At 39.7% G+C, this 18,015-nt stretch overlaps 1 protein-coding gene across 1 annotated transcript; it reads left to right on the forward strand.

The window, feature by feature from the left end:
• Window positions 1-303: 303 nt before the first annotated feature.
• Window positions 304-16,436, forward strand: LOC101170052 (nuclear receptor ROR-beta-like). Its single transcript, XM_023964873.1, has 10 exons — window positions 304-757; window positions 7,186-7,271; window positions 7,359-7,500; window positions 7,653-8,165; window positions 9,114-9,235; window positions 9,535-9,667; window positions 10,203-10,310; window positions 11,806-11,916; window positions 12,803-12,915; window positions 13,986-16,436. The coding sequence occupies exons 1-10, from the start codon at window positions 751-753 to the stop codon at window positions 14,145-14,147; spliced, it is 1,497 nt and encodes a 498-aa protein (XP_023820641.1). The 5' UTR covers window positions 304-750; the 3' UTR covers window positions 14,148-16,436.
• Window positions 16,437-18,015: the final 1,579 nt, after the last annotated feature.

Consider the following 18,015-nt stretch of genomic DNA (forward strand, 5'->3'; position numbering starts at 1 on the left):
GATTGAATACTTGATAACCCCATACCATAAAACTACCAACACCATGCTTAGGCAGGTTAGCACAATTACATGAGGTTTTTTAAAACAAAATAAAAGTTTTTACAAAAACTTCCTTGAATTATATTTAATTTGCCTACAGTCCTAAAATAAGCTAAAATTGAAATATTTTTTTTAAAATAAATGTTTGTGGAATCATGATTTTTTTTTGATGAATAACAAAGACAAAAAAAGAACTATAAATCCATCACTTGCGATGCCACCTTAAACACGCTCCCGAGTGCGCGCTCCCGTGCGCTGCGCGAGGGTTGTCGGCAGTGAGATCATGTGAGAGTCCACGCTGGAGAAAGTAGGTTAGCAGGGTAGACTGAGAGGAACGCAGGCAGAGTCACGGCGCTGAAGCGGGGTCCGAACATCGCTCCTTCATTGTGGGACTATTCTGTCAAACGGGAACAAAGTTGATCCAAATTTGTTCGACTGCGCGCAAAGGAAGGCTACAATGCGAAGCGAAGCGACTTCATTCCCTCTTTTATTCTCCACGGACTTGATCGAGCGATAGAAAGAGGAGTTGCGGACACTTTCTGCATTGGTTATCATTTTCTTATTAAACCAGATTGCAGCCAGGAGTCCCGGTCATATTTTTGGGCCAGTTTCTTCTGGCTCCGGCGCTTTTTGCACCTCTGTCCCGTCACCTTCACTTACCCCATGTAGCCGAGTCTCTGCCGCCCTGCCCACATTAAAGAAAACACCAAGATGAGAGGTAAGCTGATTTTATACCATGATAAATCAGTGCATGCGTAGCTGAACTTGATCGCAGTGTGGTTTGTGTGGGCTCGTAAAGCAGACTCACATGTGTGCGCACAGGGACTGGAGTGCGCCTGCTTTCCTCCCAGTGCGCACTAATCCCTTCTGACGGGATTATGGCCGCGCGGAGCCGCGGGCAGCATGCTAAAGGCTGAAGTTCAGCGTGCTGTCAGAAAGCGCTGGAAGCTCACACAGATGCATTGAAAATACATTTCTAATATTCCCTTTGATCTTAGTTTATTTTTAAATATGCTACCATGTATAATTCTGATCGAAACCGGGAGTCGTTGCTTAATAATGTGCGGGATTTGAGGGGTTTGAATTCACGCTGGTGCCATAACTGTATAATTGAGGTTATTAAAAAATAAAAATAAAAATTGTGAGTCATAGTCCACCTGAGAAGGCTGTGAATGTTGCCAAGGGATCCATAAGAGTTATGCAATGAGGAGAGGGAGGGGCTTGCGCGGTTGTTGTTAACCAAAACTGCAATTATGTAATAGATATGTTACAAGACCTTATATTTCGAAAACACAATTAAAATTTGAGTGATTTTCTTCCCAAGTGCTCATGTCCAGGAAAAATGTTGGTAAATCATATAAAAAAATATATGTTAGAAATGTTTATATGTTGTGCCTAAATATTTTTAAAGCACGATGAACCATTTTTATTAGATATATTTTTCTTAATTGGAAATTTGGAGTTGGATGTGAGGATTGTGGTGTTGTTGTGGTGTGATGCTGTGCCAGCATGGCCGACTGCGTGACTGTTCAGAGGGAGAACGCGCTGGCTGTTCCACTGACCTAGTTATGTCGCCCGGCATTATGCAGCGGAGGGAGGGGGGATGACTCTGGGAAGCGTCGTGCCGACAGACGTGCATCACCATGTGCGGTTACAGGTGGGCCGTTGCTGACAGGATCAGGAGAAAAAAATCAGCAAATTAAAACTAGTCAAATCCAAGGTTTTCATTAAAGAGGCTTTAAAATTGCACAAAGCCTTCCTGGAATCAAATTTTGTTCACTAAAGCATCTCAAAATCCTACATTAAGGTCCATCCAGCTGCAAGAAAGTCTCTTCATGTGCAAAATCCTTCCTACTTATTCATATTTATTGTTTATACGACGGTATATTTAAAACAATAATAATATTCATTTAAGTAAAATGAAGGATTAAAGGCAAATGTTGTCTTAAAGGGGAAGAAAGTGGATAGATTCTGTATTTTCTAGAAGGAAAAGGAAGAAGAGGGGGTTGCTTTGGGGCCTCTGCTGGAGGGAGGGTCCCTCTCCGTCAGGATATCCAGATGTAAACAAACCACTTTTTTTTTAGCCAACTGGGCCAAATATGCATGTTTGTGACACAACCTGTCTCGTTGAGAGAAAATACATCAGCAACTATTCCACCACTGACTTAGTCATGATTAAACAGTTTAGTCTCAGGGCTCTGGCATGCAAACACACTCTCCGCTCTGATGTTTGGACCTCTGACCCTTCCTCTGGTTTGCTGTGCTGGGCAGCATCCTGCATGTCTGCTGCAAACTGGATCACAGGCTCCCTGAAAGATTATAGGACCTGTGTGAGGAAAGTTCTTGGCTCTGTCCTTGTCTCCCCTCTGTGGGCCTCAGCCAGGCCTCCAGGGGTTATGCATCTTTTAGAGAAGAGTCCTCTGAAAGCTTCAGCAGCCAGACTTAGCCAGTGTGGGCTGTTAGTGAGGCTGAGTTTAAAACCTAATCTAGATAAATTGGTCTTTAATTCAAACCTGCTATGTTAAGTTTAAATTCATCTAAATAATTGATAGATTTGTTTCTTTAAAGAAATGTCTTGTAGTATTTTTGTTTGTTTGTTTGTTTTTTGTTTTTGCAAAAAAACAGCTTTTAAGCTGGTTTTAATGTAGGAATTTATCATTTTATTATCGGGAAGAGCTCATCTTTGTTCTGCTGAAATCCCTAGCTATTCTAAAACAGTCTTTCATTAAAAAAGGGTTTAAAATAGAAAATAATTCAAAAAATAGACTATTAATCAAATGCTATAAAAGAGTTCATAGGGATGGGTTTCATTGCCAATTACAATTACATTTTTATTATGAATCTCAAAGTTACTCTTTTTTTTAAACGTCAAATTGTTGTTTTCAAATTAGCATTTTATTTTAAAAAGAGTTTCTTATATTAAAGTACTTGTATTAAAAAGTAATAAAAATTGGGATTTCTGCCCAAAACATATAAAAAAAATCAAATAATGGATTTGATTAATCAATTTCTTCATCTTAGCTGTGAATAATAAATCAAATCAAATTGTAAACTTGTCAGTCAAAATGGAAGAGATCAATTCTGACCCCAGTTTAGCATATTTAGTCAATAAACCTAATATAAAGTGTATTAAATAAAAATAAAGCTGCAATCAAGACCCCAAACTCTCTTTCTGAATGTAAACATTAAGTGGAAAGATTCGTTTGAATTATTTTCCCTTCATGTCTTTGCAGCCTCTCTCAAATGAGTTACCGGAACAGTTGTATGTTTTCTTATAAAGGCATGTTTTGCAAATATGACACAAAACACAGAAAGTGCGTTTTGCATCTGTAGCAAGTGTTTTGCCCCTGGGCAGCCACTAATGGCATGAAAAATACACTAATATTTATGTTAATGCCAGCTCTAAAAAGATTAAATAAAGAAGGAATACCTAGATATCACAGGTTTTTATGGCTCGGTTGATGAACTGGAGTCTTTCATTGTGGCACACTGACACACTAACTGTTTGACTCATGAGAAAACCTCTTGGAGAGTTATTGCTCCTTGTGAGACACAAAGAAGAGAGCTTTTATAAGTCAGTGATTTTCCCTTTGCCTCTCCCAACCCCTCCCTTAGCCTTAGTAGAGATAACAAGGTTACACATTTAGCTGGCTGATAAACACTGTGAGGCCAACGTGTTTGTCTGAGCCGTTAAAGCCTCCCAGTGTGTTTAGTTTAAAGGTTTGGGTGTGCCGCGCAGCAGCACAGCTCCAACACCTGCTTCGCTCAAACTCCACTGAGTTGTCCATTTCCCAGAAGTCATTGCACTTCGGACAGGCATCTCTATAACAAAGCACGATGTGGCGGATATAAGCCTCTTCAGTTTGTTTGCATTCTGTCAGCAGAAGCGAACTGGTATTGATCTCTTTAGAAAGCCTACTGTCTCAAGAGAGCTAAAGGTCAAAAGGCTTAGACTGATGTAGTTGCGTAGGTTGGAAGGGATGTTTGGGGTCAGAGGTAAATGGTTTTTTATTGGTAGTGTGGCAACTGTTGCTCAATCTTCATCAGCAGCCCCGACAATCAGCAGAATTTTAATTAGATGGGTTCCAAACAGTCCACTTTATGCTGTTTGTTCTCCACTTTTTAAAGAAAAATACTTTTAATCCTTTTTTTTTGGCGCTATTTTTTAAATGACAGCAGCAACAAATTTAGTTTTCTCAATTTTAAAAGTTTAATGGGGGGTTTTTTGTCGAAGAAATTAAAATAAGGTGAAAAAAATACATACTAAGCAAAATGTGCTATCTGCAAACAAACTTTAGCTTATTCGCTAGTCCGTGTTTTTTTTCTTTCAATTGTTAAGGTGAAAGAAAATTCTGTTATTGATCAGCTCACGTGTTGTGTGCGAGGTCATTAGTGCAATTTAGAAGTGTTGTTCAGTTTGTGTTCTCTAACGTTTTGAAATCGTATTTCTTCCTCACCCTTTGCTCCTCCAAAGTGTTGGCATTGGCCTTATCTTTCCATCATCCTGGCTAAGCTGGAGCTAAACATGCCTCTGCCTGGCAGGAAGTCACTTTGGGGTTTCATGTGAAGCACATTGGGAAGCAAATGCATTGAGGATTGAAGGACATATGTCTTTCCCCTTGGCTGTTCCTGAAGATCTGCTGGGTAGTACAGACAGAAACTACGTGTGGTGTGTGTTTGTAACTGCTTGGGGTGGGTGTCTGGGTAATTCTGGCTCTTGGCGAAGGACAAGAATAGAACAGGTTGAAGCAGAGGCTTAATGTCAGTTGTGGGGGGGGGGGGGGTGAAGGCCTCACTGTCAAGTACAGTATGTACCATTACAGTCTTACCACATATGGTTTCTTTTTACCTAAACGCTCCCATGTTCAAGAATTCAAAGGAGCTATATGAAACCCACATGAGATTTTGAATACATTTCTTCAATGGATTTTTCCTGTTTGGGTTTCATGTTATGCAACATCCAACAGCCATGGTGTTGACATATTTTGTGGCAGAGTGTACGAATTATTTCTTTCCACCTTAAAACAGCCTGCAGAGAGCGGGATCATGCTTTTGACTCACTCCTCCATCTCACTCTGCAGTGGGAAAGTGTGTCAGTGGGACAGACCAGTCCACATGGGCTGACAGGCTGCAGTGGCAGAGTGACGCACCACTCAGCCAATGGCGCCGGAGCAGCCAACGGCACACAGCCAGTGGGAAAGAGCGGCTCCGTAGAGGGCGGGGTATCCGTGTTGCTAGAGTGAGCCTGCTTAATGAGAGCCAAGAAGAATGCTCACAGACAGGAGTTATATAATCGAGAGAGGAGGGAGGGGTGGAGGGGAGAAAAGTCAGGGAGGGCGAAGCAGGGAGGAGGGAGATATTTTTCCATTGCATGCCTCCAGCTGCCCTCATCAGTTGAAGTATTTTCGTCAACAGCATTTGAGCGGAGGCAGACGAAGGTGTCCTTAAAGAGGAAAAAAGAAGTGGAAAGCTGTGTTTTCCACTGCTTAGCATTGAAACAGATCCCCTGCAGTTTTCCAAAGACGTGGCTCCTCACAGACAGACGGCTGCTTCATCATGATATAGCTTGTGTCTGTTTTTAACCACCAAAGAAGGAGATCTTTGTGGAAAAATCACATGTGCAAGTGATGTTTATGCAGTTTTGTCACGCTGGGAACACACACAAACACAAGCAATCTTGGTTTCTTCTGTTTGTTATCTACAGAGAAAAAATGAAACTCAATCAGTTTTGAACTTTGCGTTGGGTCACACACAGAAAAAAAAGGCTTCAAAGCTTCATAAACCAGACAAAATGAATAGAAAACAAAACAAAAAAAACAGGAAAGCTTAATCAAAAAGTCTTCCTCTAATTTAACAGTGAAGAGATTCTAACCCACGATGTAACATCTCTTGTAACACGACCTTGTACAGTTTAAATCTGTGGTTTTGTCCACAGAGTTCCTGCAGAGGACAGGCAGGGTGTAACATAATAACTGAGCATAATAGAAATGGTTAACATGCTTTGTGGCCACATGTAGTTCCAATGAGACATTCAATACAGTATGCTACGTTTCAGGTACAGTACTTTTGGAAGCAGGAGACATCGGGATTTTTCAAATTTGATGAAAGGCTCCATGGTGTAATCTCCAATTTGTGAAATTGCTGTGTCACACAGAAAAAGCAAACAAAAGAGTCTGGAGCAGGCATCTAGTGTTTATCAACTTAGGAAAGAGCCTTTGCGGTGGCTATAACGTTTCATTGATCTTTGACATAGGCCTTTTTATTCCAGATGTTCTAGCATTTCAGCACATTTGTTTGGTGTATGATGGGAAAATGGATTAAAATTTTGCACTTCTTCGTGTGACCACTGAAAACTTGATTTTAGAATGGACCATTTTCTCATGGATTCCAAGCTAAAAAAGACTAGTTTAGTCTGGTTGAAAAACTTTGTCAATGTTATTTTGGTTTATTTATTTTTCTTGTCATTTTTGGTCCAATGGTGACTAAATAGGGGAGTAGATTTAACAAAACTTTTACTTTGCTTCAGCATATGCCATCACCCACTTTGAAAACTACGCTGAGAGTATTTTTTACCATTCAGAACCCTATGACTATCATCACAGATTATTGGTTGAGTTAACATTCATCTTTGGACATTACTGGAGCTGATTTGGAGCCAGTGGTCTCTCAGCTGTCCCCATTTTGGCCAGATATGACATCACAGAACTTTAACATTTCTACAAATGGACAAAATGGGGAACAAACATCCTAGAGTTGTTTAAACAGCCCAATAAGGTGTGCTGATCAGGTCACCTGACCTGGTTCCAGTTGCTATTCTTTTTTAACCAGCTTCAAACAGGAAGTCATTGTTGTTTCTGCAAATAGAAGGAAAAGTCTCAGCTGGCCCGCCTCAGGGGGAAGCTGTCTGCCCCATCTGAGGTCAAAACCACACCAAACATTACCATCTGTGAAACTCCATGTTTACTTGAGATACTGCAATTGGGATTCGGGTTTTCTCAGAGTAATAGTTGCCAAACAAGGCCAACAAATCACAGCTGTTTTTCACTCTGCAGATGGTGTCCTTGCGTGTTATCTGAACCAGAGTTGCCTTTGAGACGTGGGACGTTCTTTTCTGACCTGTCCTGCCGATGTTTTTCTGTCCTACAGCACAGATTGAGGTCATCCCCTGTAAGATCTGTGGGGACAAGTCCTCAGGAATCCACTATGGAGTCATCACCTGTGAAGGCTGTAAGGTGGGTGGAGGAGGCAGAGATGTCAAACATATGTTAAGTGTGCGTGAGATGTAAAAAAACAAAAATCATTTTTCTGTGTGTATTTAGGGTTTCTTCCGTCGCAGCCAGCAGAACAACGCCATGTACTCTTGTTCACGCCAGAGGAACTGTCTCATAGACAGAACTAACCGAAACCGCTGCCAGCACTGCCGTCTGCAGAAGTGTCTGGCTTTGGGCATGAGCAGAGATGGTAATCTTTTTTTTACACACTTCATATGATCTTAATACTTCTTAGCAAAAAAACAAATATATGACCACAGGAAGTTTTGTTTTTTCCCCCAAAACTAAATATCTGTGAGGGACTTTTGTGTCAAGTATTTGACAAATATCATCTCTCTGCAGCCGTGAAATTTGGCCGTATGTCAAAGAAACAGCGTGACAGCCTCTACGCGGAGGTTCAGAAGCATCAGAAGTCCCAAGAGTGTGTGGCTTCTGGAGGTGGGGGCTCCACCACCCTATCTTTACCCATGGAGGATGGAGTCTGCAACAGCAGCACAGATGAGGGCGAAGAGGGCCTGAGCCGATCTTACAGCAGTGGAGGCTCCACCTCTACCCTCAGCGACCTTGATGATATTGCAGCACTGCCTGACCTGTTTGACCTGCCTCTAACCCCCGAGGAGGCCAGCGAGTACTGCAGCCTGGAGCTGCTCGGAGGCGGAGGAGCCAGCACGGGGAACACCTCCAACTCCTCATCTTCGTCCTCCACTTCCTCGTCTTTGTCCAATCAGAACTCCCCACAGCAGACTATGCTGGACACAGCAGACACAAACGGGTTCCAGCTCCCGCATCCGCTGCTGGGACGCAGACGTCCACTGCTGGACCATCTGCCCGACGACTGCTCAATATCAGACCTTGGTGAGACTAAAGATGATACACCAACTACACAACAAATGTCTCAGTGCCACATTCACAGATAGTAATACCAAAACAAAATGCTTTACTTGTGAACAGACCTTTTATTTTACGGAATTTCACTGAGGCAGAACTGTAAAAGGTTTTCTCATGTGGTTTAAATTTTTCACCTTAATTTCCTTCTTTATGCGCTTCAGTAAGCTGATAAAAGCGGATCACACTTAATTCAGTTAAAGGAATATTTCTGCACAGATTATTAAGTTATTCAGTGCGGTTGAGATATTATCTCAGCCGTCCTGCAAAGTTTGATACACTAAAGGAAAAAAACAAAGTGGAACTCTTTCTCTGATAACTTATATTATCTCAGTTTAAAACACAGAAATGATTCAAGAATGAGCAAATGCTCATAAAACTGAATTAAAGAAGAGCAAATGTAATTTAAGAGACAGATCTAATTAAATCAAAGGCATAGGCGAAGGACAAGGACATGTTTTGTGACTGTGTTGTGCAGCGTTTTAGCATTTGTGCAGCAAAGCAAAAAAAGAACTACTAATTTGTGGAACCAATAGGCAGTAAGTAATGGGAAATGAGCAGAAACAAATTCCTTGCTAAGGAGTTCAGATAAAAGAATACAGGTTTTTTTGCTATTTATTTCTTTTTAAAATGTGGATCTCTTTTCCTAGAGTAGCCTTACCAAGACATAAACTTGTATTTGTTCTTGACATCAGCAGACTGGTCTAAATGGAAAACTGTAAATATGTCTAGTTTGTTGGCGGAGGTGCAAGGGAATAAAGGGAAGAATAATATCTAATTCAGAATTGTTTTTTTTTTAAAAACTGCAGAGCAAAGATTTTTAAGAAGAAAACTTCCTCATGATAAAATGCTGCCCACACCACAACCCAAAGCCACAGCTCGCAGGCACTGACTTTGTTGTGTGTGTTTTTTTTTCAGAGCACATCACTCAAGGTATTGTTAAGTCTCACTTGGAAACTTGTCAGTACAGTGCAGAGGACATGAAAAGATTTTCCTGGGTTCAGTACACACCTGAAGAAACAAGGGTCTTTCAGAACAAGGTAGGCAACACACAACTATTCCAGCTTAGACAATGATGCGTATCACTGAGATCAGATCTCGTGAGAAGATAAAAAGTAACAATGATTGAGAGAAAAAAGACAGCCACTGACGTCAGTCTTTGTAAAGAAAAAAAATTCTGGGTGAACCAGAGTGTTTACAGTCAACAAAACTGTGGTTAGGTTACCAAAACAAAACTTCTCAGAGCAAAGCTGAGCGGTCCATATGAACCTGAACAGGGAAAAAGCTGGACATGGTGGAGGAAATACTCAGCCTAACACTCACTTCTGCTCCTCTTCAGTCAGCCGAGTGGATGTGGCAGCAATGTGCACTCCACATTACCAACGCCATCCAGTATGTGGTGGAATTTGCCAAGCGCATCTCTGGCTTCATGGATCTGTGCCAGAATGATCAGATTATATTGCTCAAAGCAGGTCAGTGCAAAAAAAAAAAAACAAATATCAAATTATCTGATTTAGATGTACTTTTTCAATGTAAGAAAAGCTTTTATTTTGCTAACTTGAGCTCTTTCCTGTGTTTTCCTTTGTCCCCAACCTTCTATCTCTGCCATGTTTTAAAATTTAATGCTTATATCATTAAATTATAAACTGGGGGAAAAAAACGACACAATTCTGGATACAAAATTTGTGTTTTTTGTTTATTCTTTGTGCATTGCACATAAATAACGCAACATAAAATGCATATATTTAACAATGGGTTTACCTTTTGTTAATGAAACTTGAAATTTGAAAAAAATCTTGGTGGATATTTTTTTTTATCCTGTGGATTTTTTTAAATGTTCAATATTGTTTTATATATGCTGTTTTCTAATCTGATACAAAATTATTTACATTTTGTTGTACTTTTTGTGCATGTTGGAGTATCTTGGGCCTTCTCTGCCTTCCCGCTTTCTTCTCTTCTATCTCCATCCTTCCATGTCTATTCCTCTGTCTTTGACTACTTTTTTAGGCTGCTTGGAGGTCCTGCTCATTCGCATGTGCCGCGCCTTCAACAGCAGCAGCAGCACCATCTTCTTCAATGGAAAATTTGCCTCGGCTCAGTTCTTCAAAGCTCTCGGTAAGGATCACTTGGGGCTGCAGCTTCGTAAGCTTTGAAATATTCAGAGGACTGACACACTCCTCCTGGGCGTCTGAGGTTTCTCGTGTGAGCTCAGGATCATATGACTCTTTCAGGTCTGTTGGGCAATCGAAGTGATCGTTGCATAAAATCTGTTCCTGACAGCTTAGAAACACACACCTGCAAGTCATTATTTTGAAATCATCTCTGAACAACAATGGTGCTTTTAGGGTGCCTGAATGTTACCATTCACTGACTGCCTGCCTCTTCTGGCTCCTACTGTTAAAGAATGTGTAACAGTGCACTCTAGTGGGCAAACTATAAACCTGCACAATTTATATTTTTTGGTAAATATATTCACTACCTGTATTATTTTTGTTGTTTCAAAGATAGCTAACAACATTTCTGTTTTGTTTTGTTTTATTTTGTTATTAATCTTGTGACTTGTATTGCATCAGACAGTATTGACAGAGGGCTACACAAGTCACTTAATTTCAATGTCATTGATTTTTCACTCTGAGTAGATAAAGATTCTGTAGTCTTTTCCTTTAAATCAGTGGTTCCGACACCCTAGGACACTAAGCGGTACCGGTCCGTGGGAAAGTTAGTACCAAGCCACAGACAAAAAAAAAAAAAAACACGACTTACCATTTTTAAAATTTATTTATAATCTGATTCTGACGGAAATTTTATTTTGGAAAAAATTATGGATTCTCCCCTTTACACCCGACTCATTCTTGATGCTTGTCTTGTCGCTCGGTCACGTGCCGGAAATATATGGACTAATTTTTTAAAGCGGCTGTGACTCCCAAGCTAGGAAAGATAATAAAAATCCAACGTATTTGGGAAGTTTTTGTTTACACAAAAGAGCCAGAGAGGAAACGAAGGAAGAGCCTTTGACTTAAGAAATAAGAACGCTGCGTTGAACAGACAAAAACCAGAAGTCTTTACTCTAAATATAGATTTACTGTGACCGATTTTCCCAAAGGCCATAATAATAATCCATTATTAAGAATCGACTGACTGATATTACGAGGACACTGGTAACAAAGTTGCTCAAATGGTAGATTCACAATTATTTATTTATTTATTTATTTTCATTGTACCCTAAAAGTCAGATGAGGCTGAAGTTGGCATTTGACCTTTTTTATTTTCCACTTTGACAGTTATGGGTCAGGGAAAATTTGTATCACATTTTAATGGTTCCTACACAAAATCTAGTTGTTTAAAGTAGCTGCAGATGTTTTGCACAGGATGAAGATAAACTTTACCCTCTAAAGTTAAGAGAAACTGGAAGCTAAAAAAAAGGAAAACCAACTTCAGTCTCCTACAGGCCGGTGTGTGAAAATATTGTCTGATTAAACCGGTCAGTGGCCTGAAAAGGGTTGAAGACTACTGACTTAAATCGCAAGAGAGACAATTTCATGACAAGTAATTATCAGGAGAAAACTAGGTCACTAGTTTTGCTTCACCTTAAAACCTCCTGTTTCCACAGGTTGTGACGATCTGGTCAGTGCAGTGTTTGAACTGGGGAAAGGACTATGTCGTCTGCAGCTGACCGACGAGGAAATGGCCTTGTTCAGTGCTGCCGTCCTGCTTTCACCAGGTAAATGTCTGAAATTCTCTTTTCATCACACACACATTCAAACAACATAGTTTTTTTTTCTCCATAATAGTAGTTGTGCTTTGCTCCGCATGGCCTTTAAGCAATAAAGGGTCCCATTCACGTCCCTCAACGTAAACATAAGTTTGATTAAATCTTTTAACCCAGAGAGTTTATCCACTTTAGTATTTCTTCACCGGCTCTACCGTAATTAAAACTAATGAAAGATTTTCATATGTTATGGTTTGTTTCGACATTTGGAAAGAACTACATTTTATATCTTTTATTTAAATAATTTTTCACAAAGCCAATAAAATGTTCATATAACTTTAGGAAACTTTCTGGTGTTTTTAACAGAAAGATTTTCTAACTAGCTTTTTATGACGGTTTTCTCTCATTTTTAATGTAAAGTTTTAACTTTGCAGGGCATTGAGCTAACCTTGGTTCTGCATTTTAAACAGGTCCTCTTTTAGTTATGCCTTCTATTTAAAATCTTTGACTGAGAATAGAAAATAACTCCGATAATCCATGCATCTAGCAAATTCTTTTGTCTTTTTTTTGTTCCTATTATTAAAAATTGAAAACATTGTTTTGGGTTTTTTTTGGACAAAGAAGTGAAATTTAAGATGTGTAAAAAAAACATACAATGTCAAAAAAACAGATTATGGTACACAGAGAGAAAAAGAGAAGTTAGAAAATGATTGTAAATAGCTATAAATCTTCTTTTAGTGTCTTTTGATTTTAATGATATGTATTTCTTTTGTATTATGATGTTTATTTTAGATTGCTGTTTTTGTTTTATCTTTCATTTTTAGGCACTTTGGTCAGCCTCTGCTGTTTTAAAAAGTGCTTTATAAATAATGTTGACTTGACTTGACTTTTCCTGCAGACCGACTCTGGCTGACAGAAGGCCAGAAAGTTCAGAAACTGCAGGAGAAGGTCTACTTGGCTCTGCAGCATAGTGTACAGAAGAGTGGGGCCAGTGAAGAGAAACTGGACAAGGTAAAACCAAACTCTCTTGGGTTTTTTTTATTTTTTTAATTCCTGGGTCCTCTGTTTGGATCAGGTCTAATATAGTTTTTAACCCTTGTGCTATCTTAGATGACCCCACCCTTACATTGATGTGTTCTCCCTACCATGACAAAGGTGGATAAAGGTGGAAAGATTTCATGTAATCCATGGAAACCAGTAAAGATCACAAATCATTGGAGAAAAAAGGTTCAGAGTACTGTCTAGTGGGTCTAGATGACCCAACTCCCAACGGTAAAGTGCTTAGGATACCACAAGGGTTAAATAAATCCACATTTAAAGACCCACTCCAATAAAAATTGTGTTTATAACATGTTCTTATGCCATGTTTTTCATGATGGAGGACATATTTAAAGAAAAATATGATTACATTTGTTTTCTGAGTATTTCTTTATCCAGATTGTTGTGAATCAGAGCAGAAGAGAAAGTGCAGTTTGAAAAAGCTTGTAGCAGAGATGGAGTTGTTACAATCAACAGGCCACAAGCTCCCTGCTCCACTCTATTTTCATGCATCCACTTGCAGACAAATAGATCCATGTACGTCTTTGTTTTCCTCGTCCCAGCTGGCATTTGGCTCTAAACTGGCAGAATAGCTCACCATGTTTGTTGCACAGCTAATGTTAGCTTGAGGTTATGAGGGGCTGCAAGCTAGAGGGAGAGATTGTAAACAAAGGGATGATGGGAAATGAAGAGACACCCACTCCATGGCAACATGCCCCCCCACAACTCAGAGGTGAATTACTAATGAACTATTGCCGCTTTGCAGAAACAACTGTATGTCCTATAAAATGACAGTTTTTTTTTTTTAATTTTGTCTAAAAAAGGCATCATTATAACTAAAAGACCACTGGGAACGCTTTTAAACAAGACCAAAAATTATGGAAACGGGACTTGAAGTTACCTAAATTACAGGCAAATGTAATGTTTTGTTGTTTATAGGAGAGAAAGAGTTCTCTGTATTAGCTGCTGAATGGTCACAGTTTACATGTTGAAGAAGGTTTAAAGTTGTCTCATTTACATTTTAATGTCTTTTGTTTCCACAGATGATGTCCAAGCTGCCGACGATGAAGTCCATCTGTAAACTCCACGTTGATAAGCTGGAGTTTTTCCGTTTGGTTCACCCAGAGACTGCCTACAATTTCCCGCCACTCTACCGGGAAGTGTTCGGCAGCGAGATGTCTCTGCCGGACTCCACAAACAGCTAGACAGGCAGAAAGACAAACCAGAAAGATGGAGAAGAGTGTTTGAAGAGGTAGGGGAGCAAAATGAGAGACAGAGAAGTATAGATACGTTTAAAGCTTAACAACCAGCAATTTTAAGAGACAATCCAGGACTTTAAATACTCCGTCTCCCAAAGTAGTCCTTTACTATCCCAGCAGGCAAAGCACCTTACACTACAGACCACACATGCTCATGGCCCTCTGCATATTGTAGCATCGACACAAGCAATTGGGCCTTGTAATTACATCACTGTGGCCCAAACAGCACAGCTCTAAGCTCTCAAACATTTGACACACCTGATCCTCCTGTGGATCAACTATCTAGTAATGAATGTACCTCATTGATTAGCACTTGTGCACGAACAAGAACCCAACAACAATGAATGTAAGACACTGCCGCTCTGAAAGAGTTTGGCACACTTTTATTAGCATGAAGTTATTAAACGGGTCTAATTGCGAATATAATTATTAGTCAGTATTCCTTCATATTTGTGCGTCCCATTATGGAATGCATGCCATTCGTATAGACAGCACCATTTAATCCATCCTCACCTAGGGACCAATATCACAGGTCAGATTTTCACTGACATAAAAAAAAAATCCTCTAGTATAATGTCATGATTTAGTCCAAACTTCGTAAGTTGCACAAATTGAGGTTCACACACCTTTATAGTAGATACTGTTCCGGTGCTGCCTTTTAGGCTCTTGAGAAACCTCAGTCCCACACACCCCTTTCCTTGTAAATGCCACTTAGTGACAGAGCGAGATGAAATTATCTTTAATTTATATACACATTTATAGACAAATATTTTAGGTAAGAATGTAAATAAACAACTTTTTAATTGTGTGGAGAGAGTAGGAGTAAGTAAAGACGAAGAGGAGGCACAAAGATGCGAGGAAAGCTGATATTTGGACTCTTATTTTTTTTTTTCTGGACAATTTGTCCCTCTTCTGACAGTACCCTCAGGTTTCCGTGGCAACAAGCCTTCCTTTTGTTTTTTGGCTGGAGGACAACCATCTCGCAAGCGATGGGGTGGACTTTTCTGGCTGGTGCGACGCATCATTGAAGCAGGTGGAGGGGGGTGAGGGCAGCGCATGTAAGCCGAGGCAAAAGAAGAAGACGCCTTGCCTTTTGAACTGTATGCATTCAGTCAGCACCGCTGCCCTCTTACCCCTGCTTACTGGGACAAAAAGGACAAACGGGAAGTGAAAAATCACTTCTTGAACTGGAGGATAAAACGGGACATAAAGGGTCTCTCCACCAGTTTCCAGCCAGCAGTCAGTACAATAGAAGAACAGTGATTTAACTCTGTTTCCTTCATAATGTTTCACCTGCCTAAAAGTTTGTATTACAAAGGTCCACATGTAACCCAAACTCTCTCTGCTGGTTGGTACAACTGTATTATTTTGTACATTTTGGTGTTCCCCTCTCTTCTAGTCCCAACACTTGTCTGAACAAGAAGCACTTAAAACCTTCCTGTTTCCCCACCTGGCATTAGTCTAAGGCAAGACAGAGCTACCAGCTGCCCCCCTGAGTTGGTCTCAAATGCCAGTAAGACTTCAGTCACTTTGGTTCAATATATATATTTTTTTTAGGTACCAATCTGTCACTCAAAATCACTCATAACTGTTTACATCTCCATTCATCTTCTGACGGCTAAGCATAGCAGTGATGATGATGTCTTACTTGGGGGGCTCTGAAGTTCTTCAGCAGCGTCTGAGGACCTGCTGCCTGCTGCTCAGGGAGCTAGCTGTGATCTCTCGTCCCTTTACTACATGTGTCGTTTTGTAGCCTTGTGCTCCTCACACTTTTGCACCTGCAACCCATAATCACTGTGGCCGTAAGTTCTGTTGTGAATGTTTCCCACAAATTGTCAAAGTCCTTCCTGTTTGTCCTACTATCGTAACATTCGACGTAAGATGCATAGAATTGAAAAAAAAAGATCTTAGTTAAAGATTACTTTTGTTATTTGGGTTTCCTTTGCTGTGATTTTCATTCATTCATCAGACCTCATCCCACACCTTTTCTTCATGTCTCCACTTTTTATCTTGCAAAGTCAATAATGATTTGCTTTTTCATAACTGAACAAGAAAGGTTCAAACAGCTAAAAAATAGTTTTGATTCCCTTCTCTTCCTCAGTTTGACAAAATGTACAAGATGTATATTACTAGTCCAAGAGTCACACACAGCTTGATATATATTGTCCAATGGGATACATTGTATGTGGTTTTAAGAATGTAATAAATAAATGGTTTCTTTTTCTTTTAAAATAATCCTGTCCTATTAGCATCATTTTGATTCCTGGTTCATATCATTTTGAAACATTTTTGGTTCAAATAATAGTTATTATTACAGGAAGGATGAAGCAAAAGGTGTGCAATAAGTAAAAGAACTATTACTTCAAAACAATATTACTAAAAAAACAAAAGAGGAAGCAGTTTAGTGAAACAGGCCTGAACAAAAATGATAGGCTTCACAGATAAGTTGTGCGGAGCCCTGGATGTGACATTAAAAAAACAAGTTGTTCCCTAATAATTTGTCGCCACAACATAGCATTATATTAGCATTTTGTGAACACAAATTAGCATTTTATTAACATTTGGTGCACAGACATTGGCATTTTGTGCACACAATTTAGTATTTTGTGGCTACAAAAGATCCTTTCATTAGCATTTTGAGCCCTTAACCCTTGTGCTATCCTAGGCACTTTACCATTGGGAGTTGGGTCATCTAGACCCACTAGACAGTGCGCTGAACCTTTTTTCTTCAATGATTTGTGAACTTCACTGGTGTCCATGGATTACATAAAATCTTTCCACCTTTAGCCACCTTTGTCATGGTAGGGAGAACACGTCAATGTAAGGGTGGGGTCATCTAAGATAGCACAAAGGGTACATAAGTATTTTAGTATCTTCAAATCTGTTGCCACAAAATGCGTATTTGTGCCCACAAAAAAACAATCTGTAGGCACAAATTATTAATTTGAGGTCATATTCTTTCCCTTTTTCTATGTCATTTCCAGGGCTTCATAGTAATTAGTAACTCTGTTGAGTATCACACTAAACATGAACCACAGAAGACGGAGAGTTAAGGTAAAGACAATGACATCATCTCCAATCACCTTGATGCTTCTGCAGCTGCATAGATACAGAAATGTAATCTCCAACTGGAACTGGGCCTCTTGGAAGATGACTGTGTGGGACGAAAGGAATCAATGAATTTGCCACTATGCACCTTCTCAAAACTATAAAGCCTCTTTGAGAATGTCCTTGGTGAGACAAAACTGGCACTTTTTGGCACCTCTGTTCTGTGTCAAGGCCCTCTGTGGTGAAATATGATTTTTACAGCTTGCTGTAACTTGGAGGTTTTCCAGCAGAATAATGATCCAAAATGGAAAAACAAACACCCAAATATACCAGAATATTAGACACTATTAGAGAGTGCTCCTTTATCTATCTCTGATCTCAGTCATTTTAAATTTTTGAGGAAAGATATCTGTGTGGACTGCCATTCATCAAGGATGGTTTCATAGCAGTACAAGTCTGAAAAGGGTCATCAAACAAATAAACCGGTAAGAGAACTGGTTTTTAACAAATGCGACCCGAAACCACTCAGGTCTTTGTATTGGTCACTTACTCTTCATCATTATCAATGATGCTCCATGGAGGTTTAAAACAAAAACTGTTCTCTTTCATTTTAGAATTAAGAAGGCTTCTCGGATGAGAAATGTTTTCTCAAGCGCAACTTAGTAAATGTTACTTGTTTCTCAAAGTTCCTTTTAAATGAGAGGTTACTTAACCCTTGTTCTATCTTAGATGACCCCACCCTTACATTGACGTGTTCTCCCTACCA

This window comes from Oryzias latipes, chromosome 17 (assembly GCF_002234675.1).
Source record: "Oryzias latipes chromosome 17, ASM223467v1".
NCBI lineage: Eukaryota > Metazoa > Chordata > Actinopteri > Beloniformes > Adrianichthyidae > Oryzias > Oryzias latipes.

Bases quoted from the DNA above. Each gene is read 5' to 3' on its own strand.
- LOC101170052 (XM_023964873.1), top strand. The intron at 9,668-10,202 runs GTCAGTGCAAAA...CTACTTTTTTAG, and splicing joins GATTATATTGCTCAAAGCAG to GCTGCTTGGAGGTCCTGCTC. The intron at 11,917-12,802 runs GTAAATGTCTGA...CTTTTCCTGCAG, and splicing joins TGCCGTCCTGCTTTCACCAG to ACCGACTCTGGCTGACAGAA.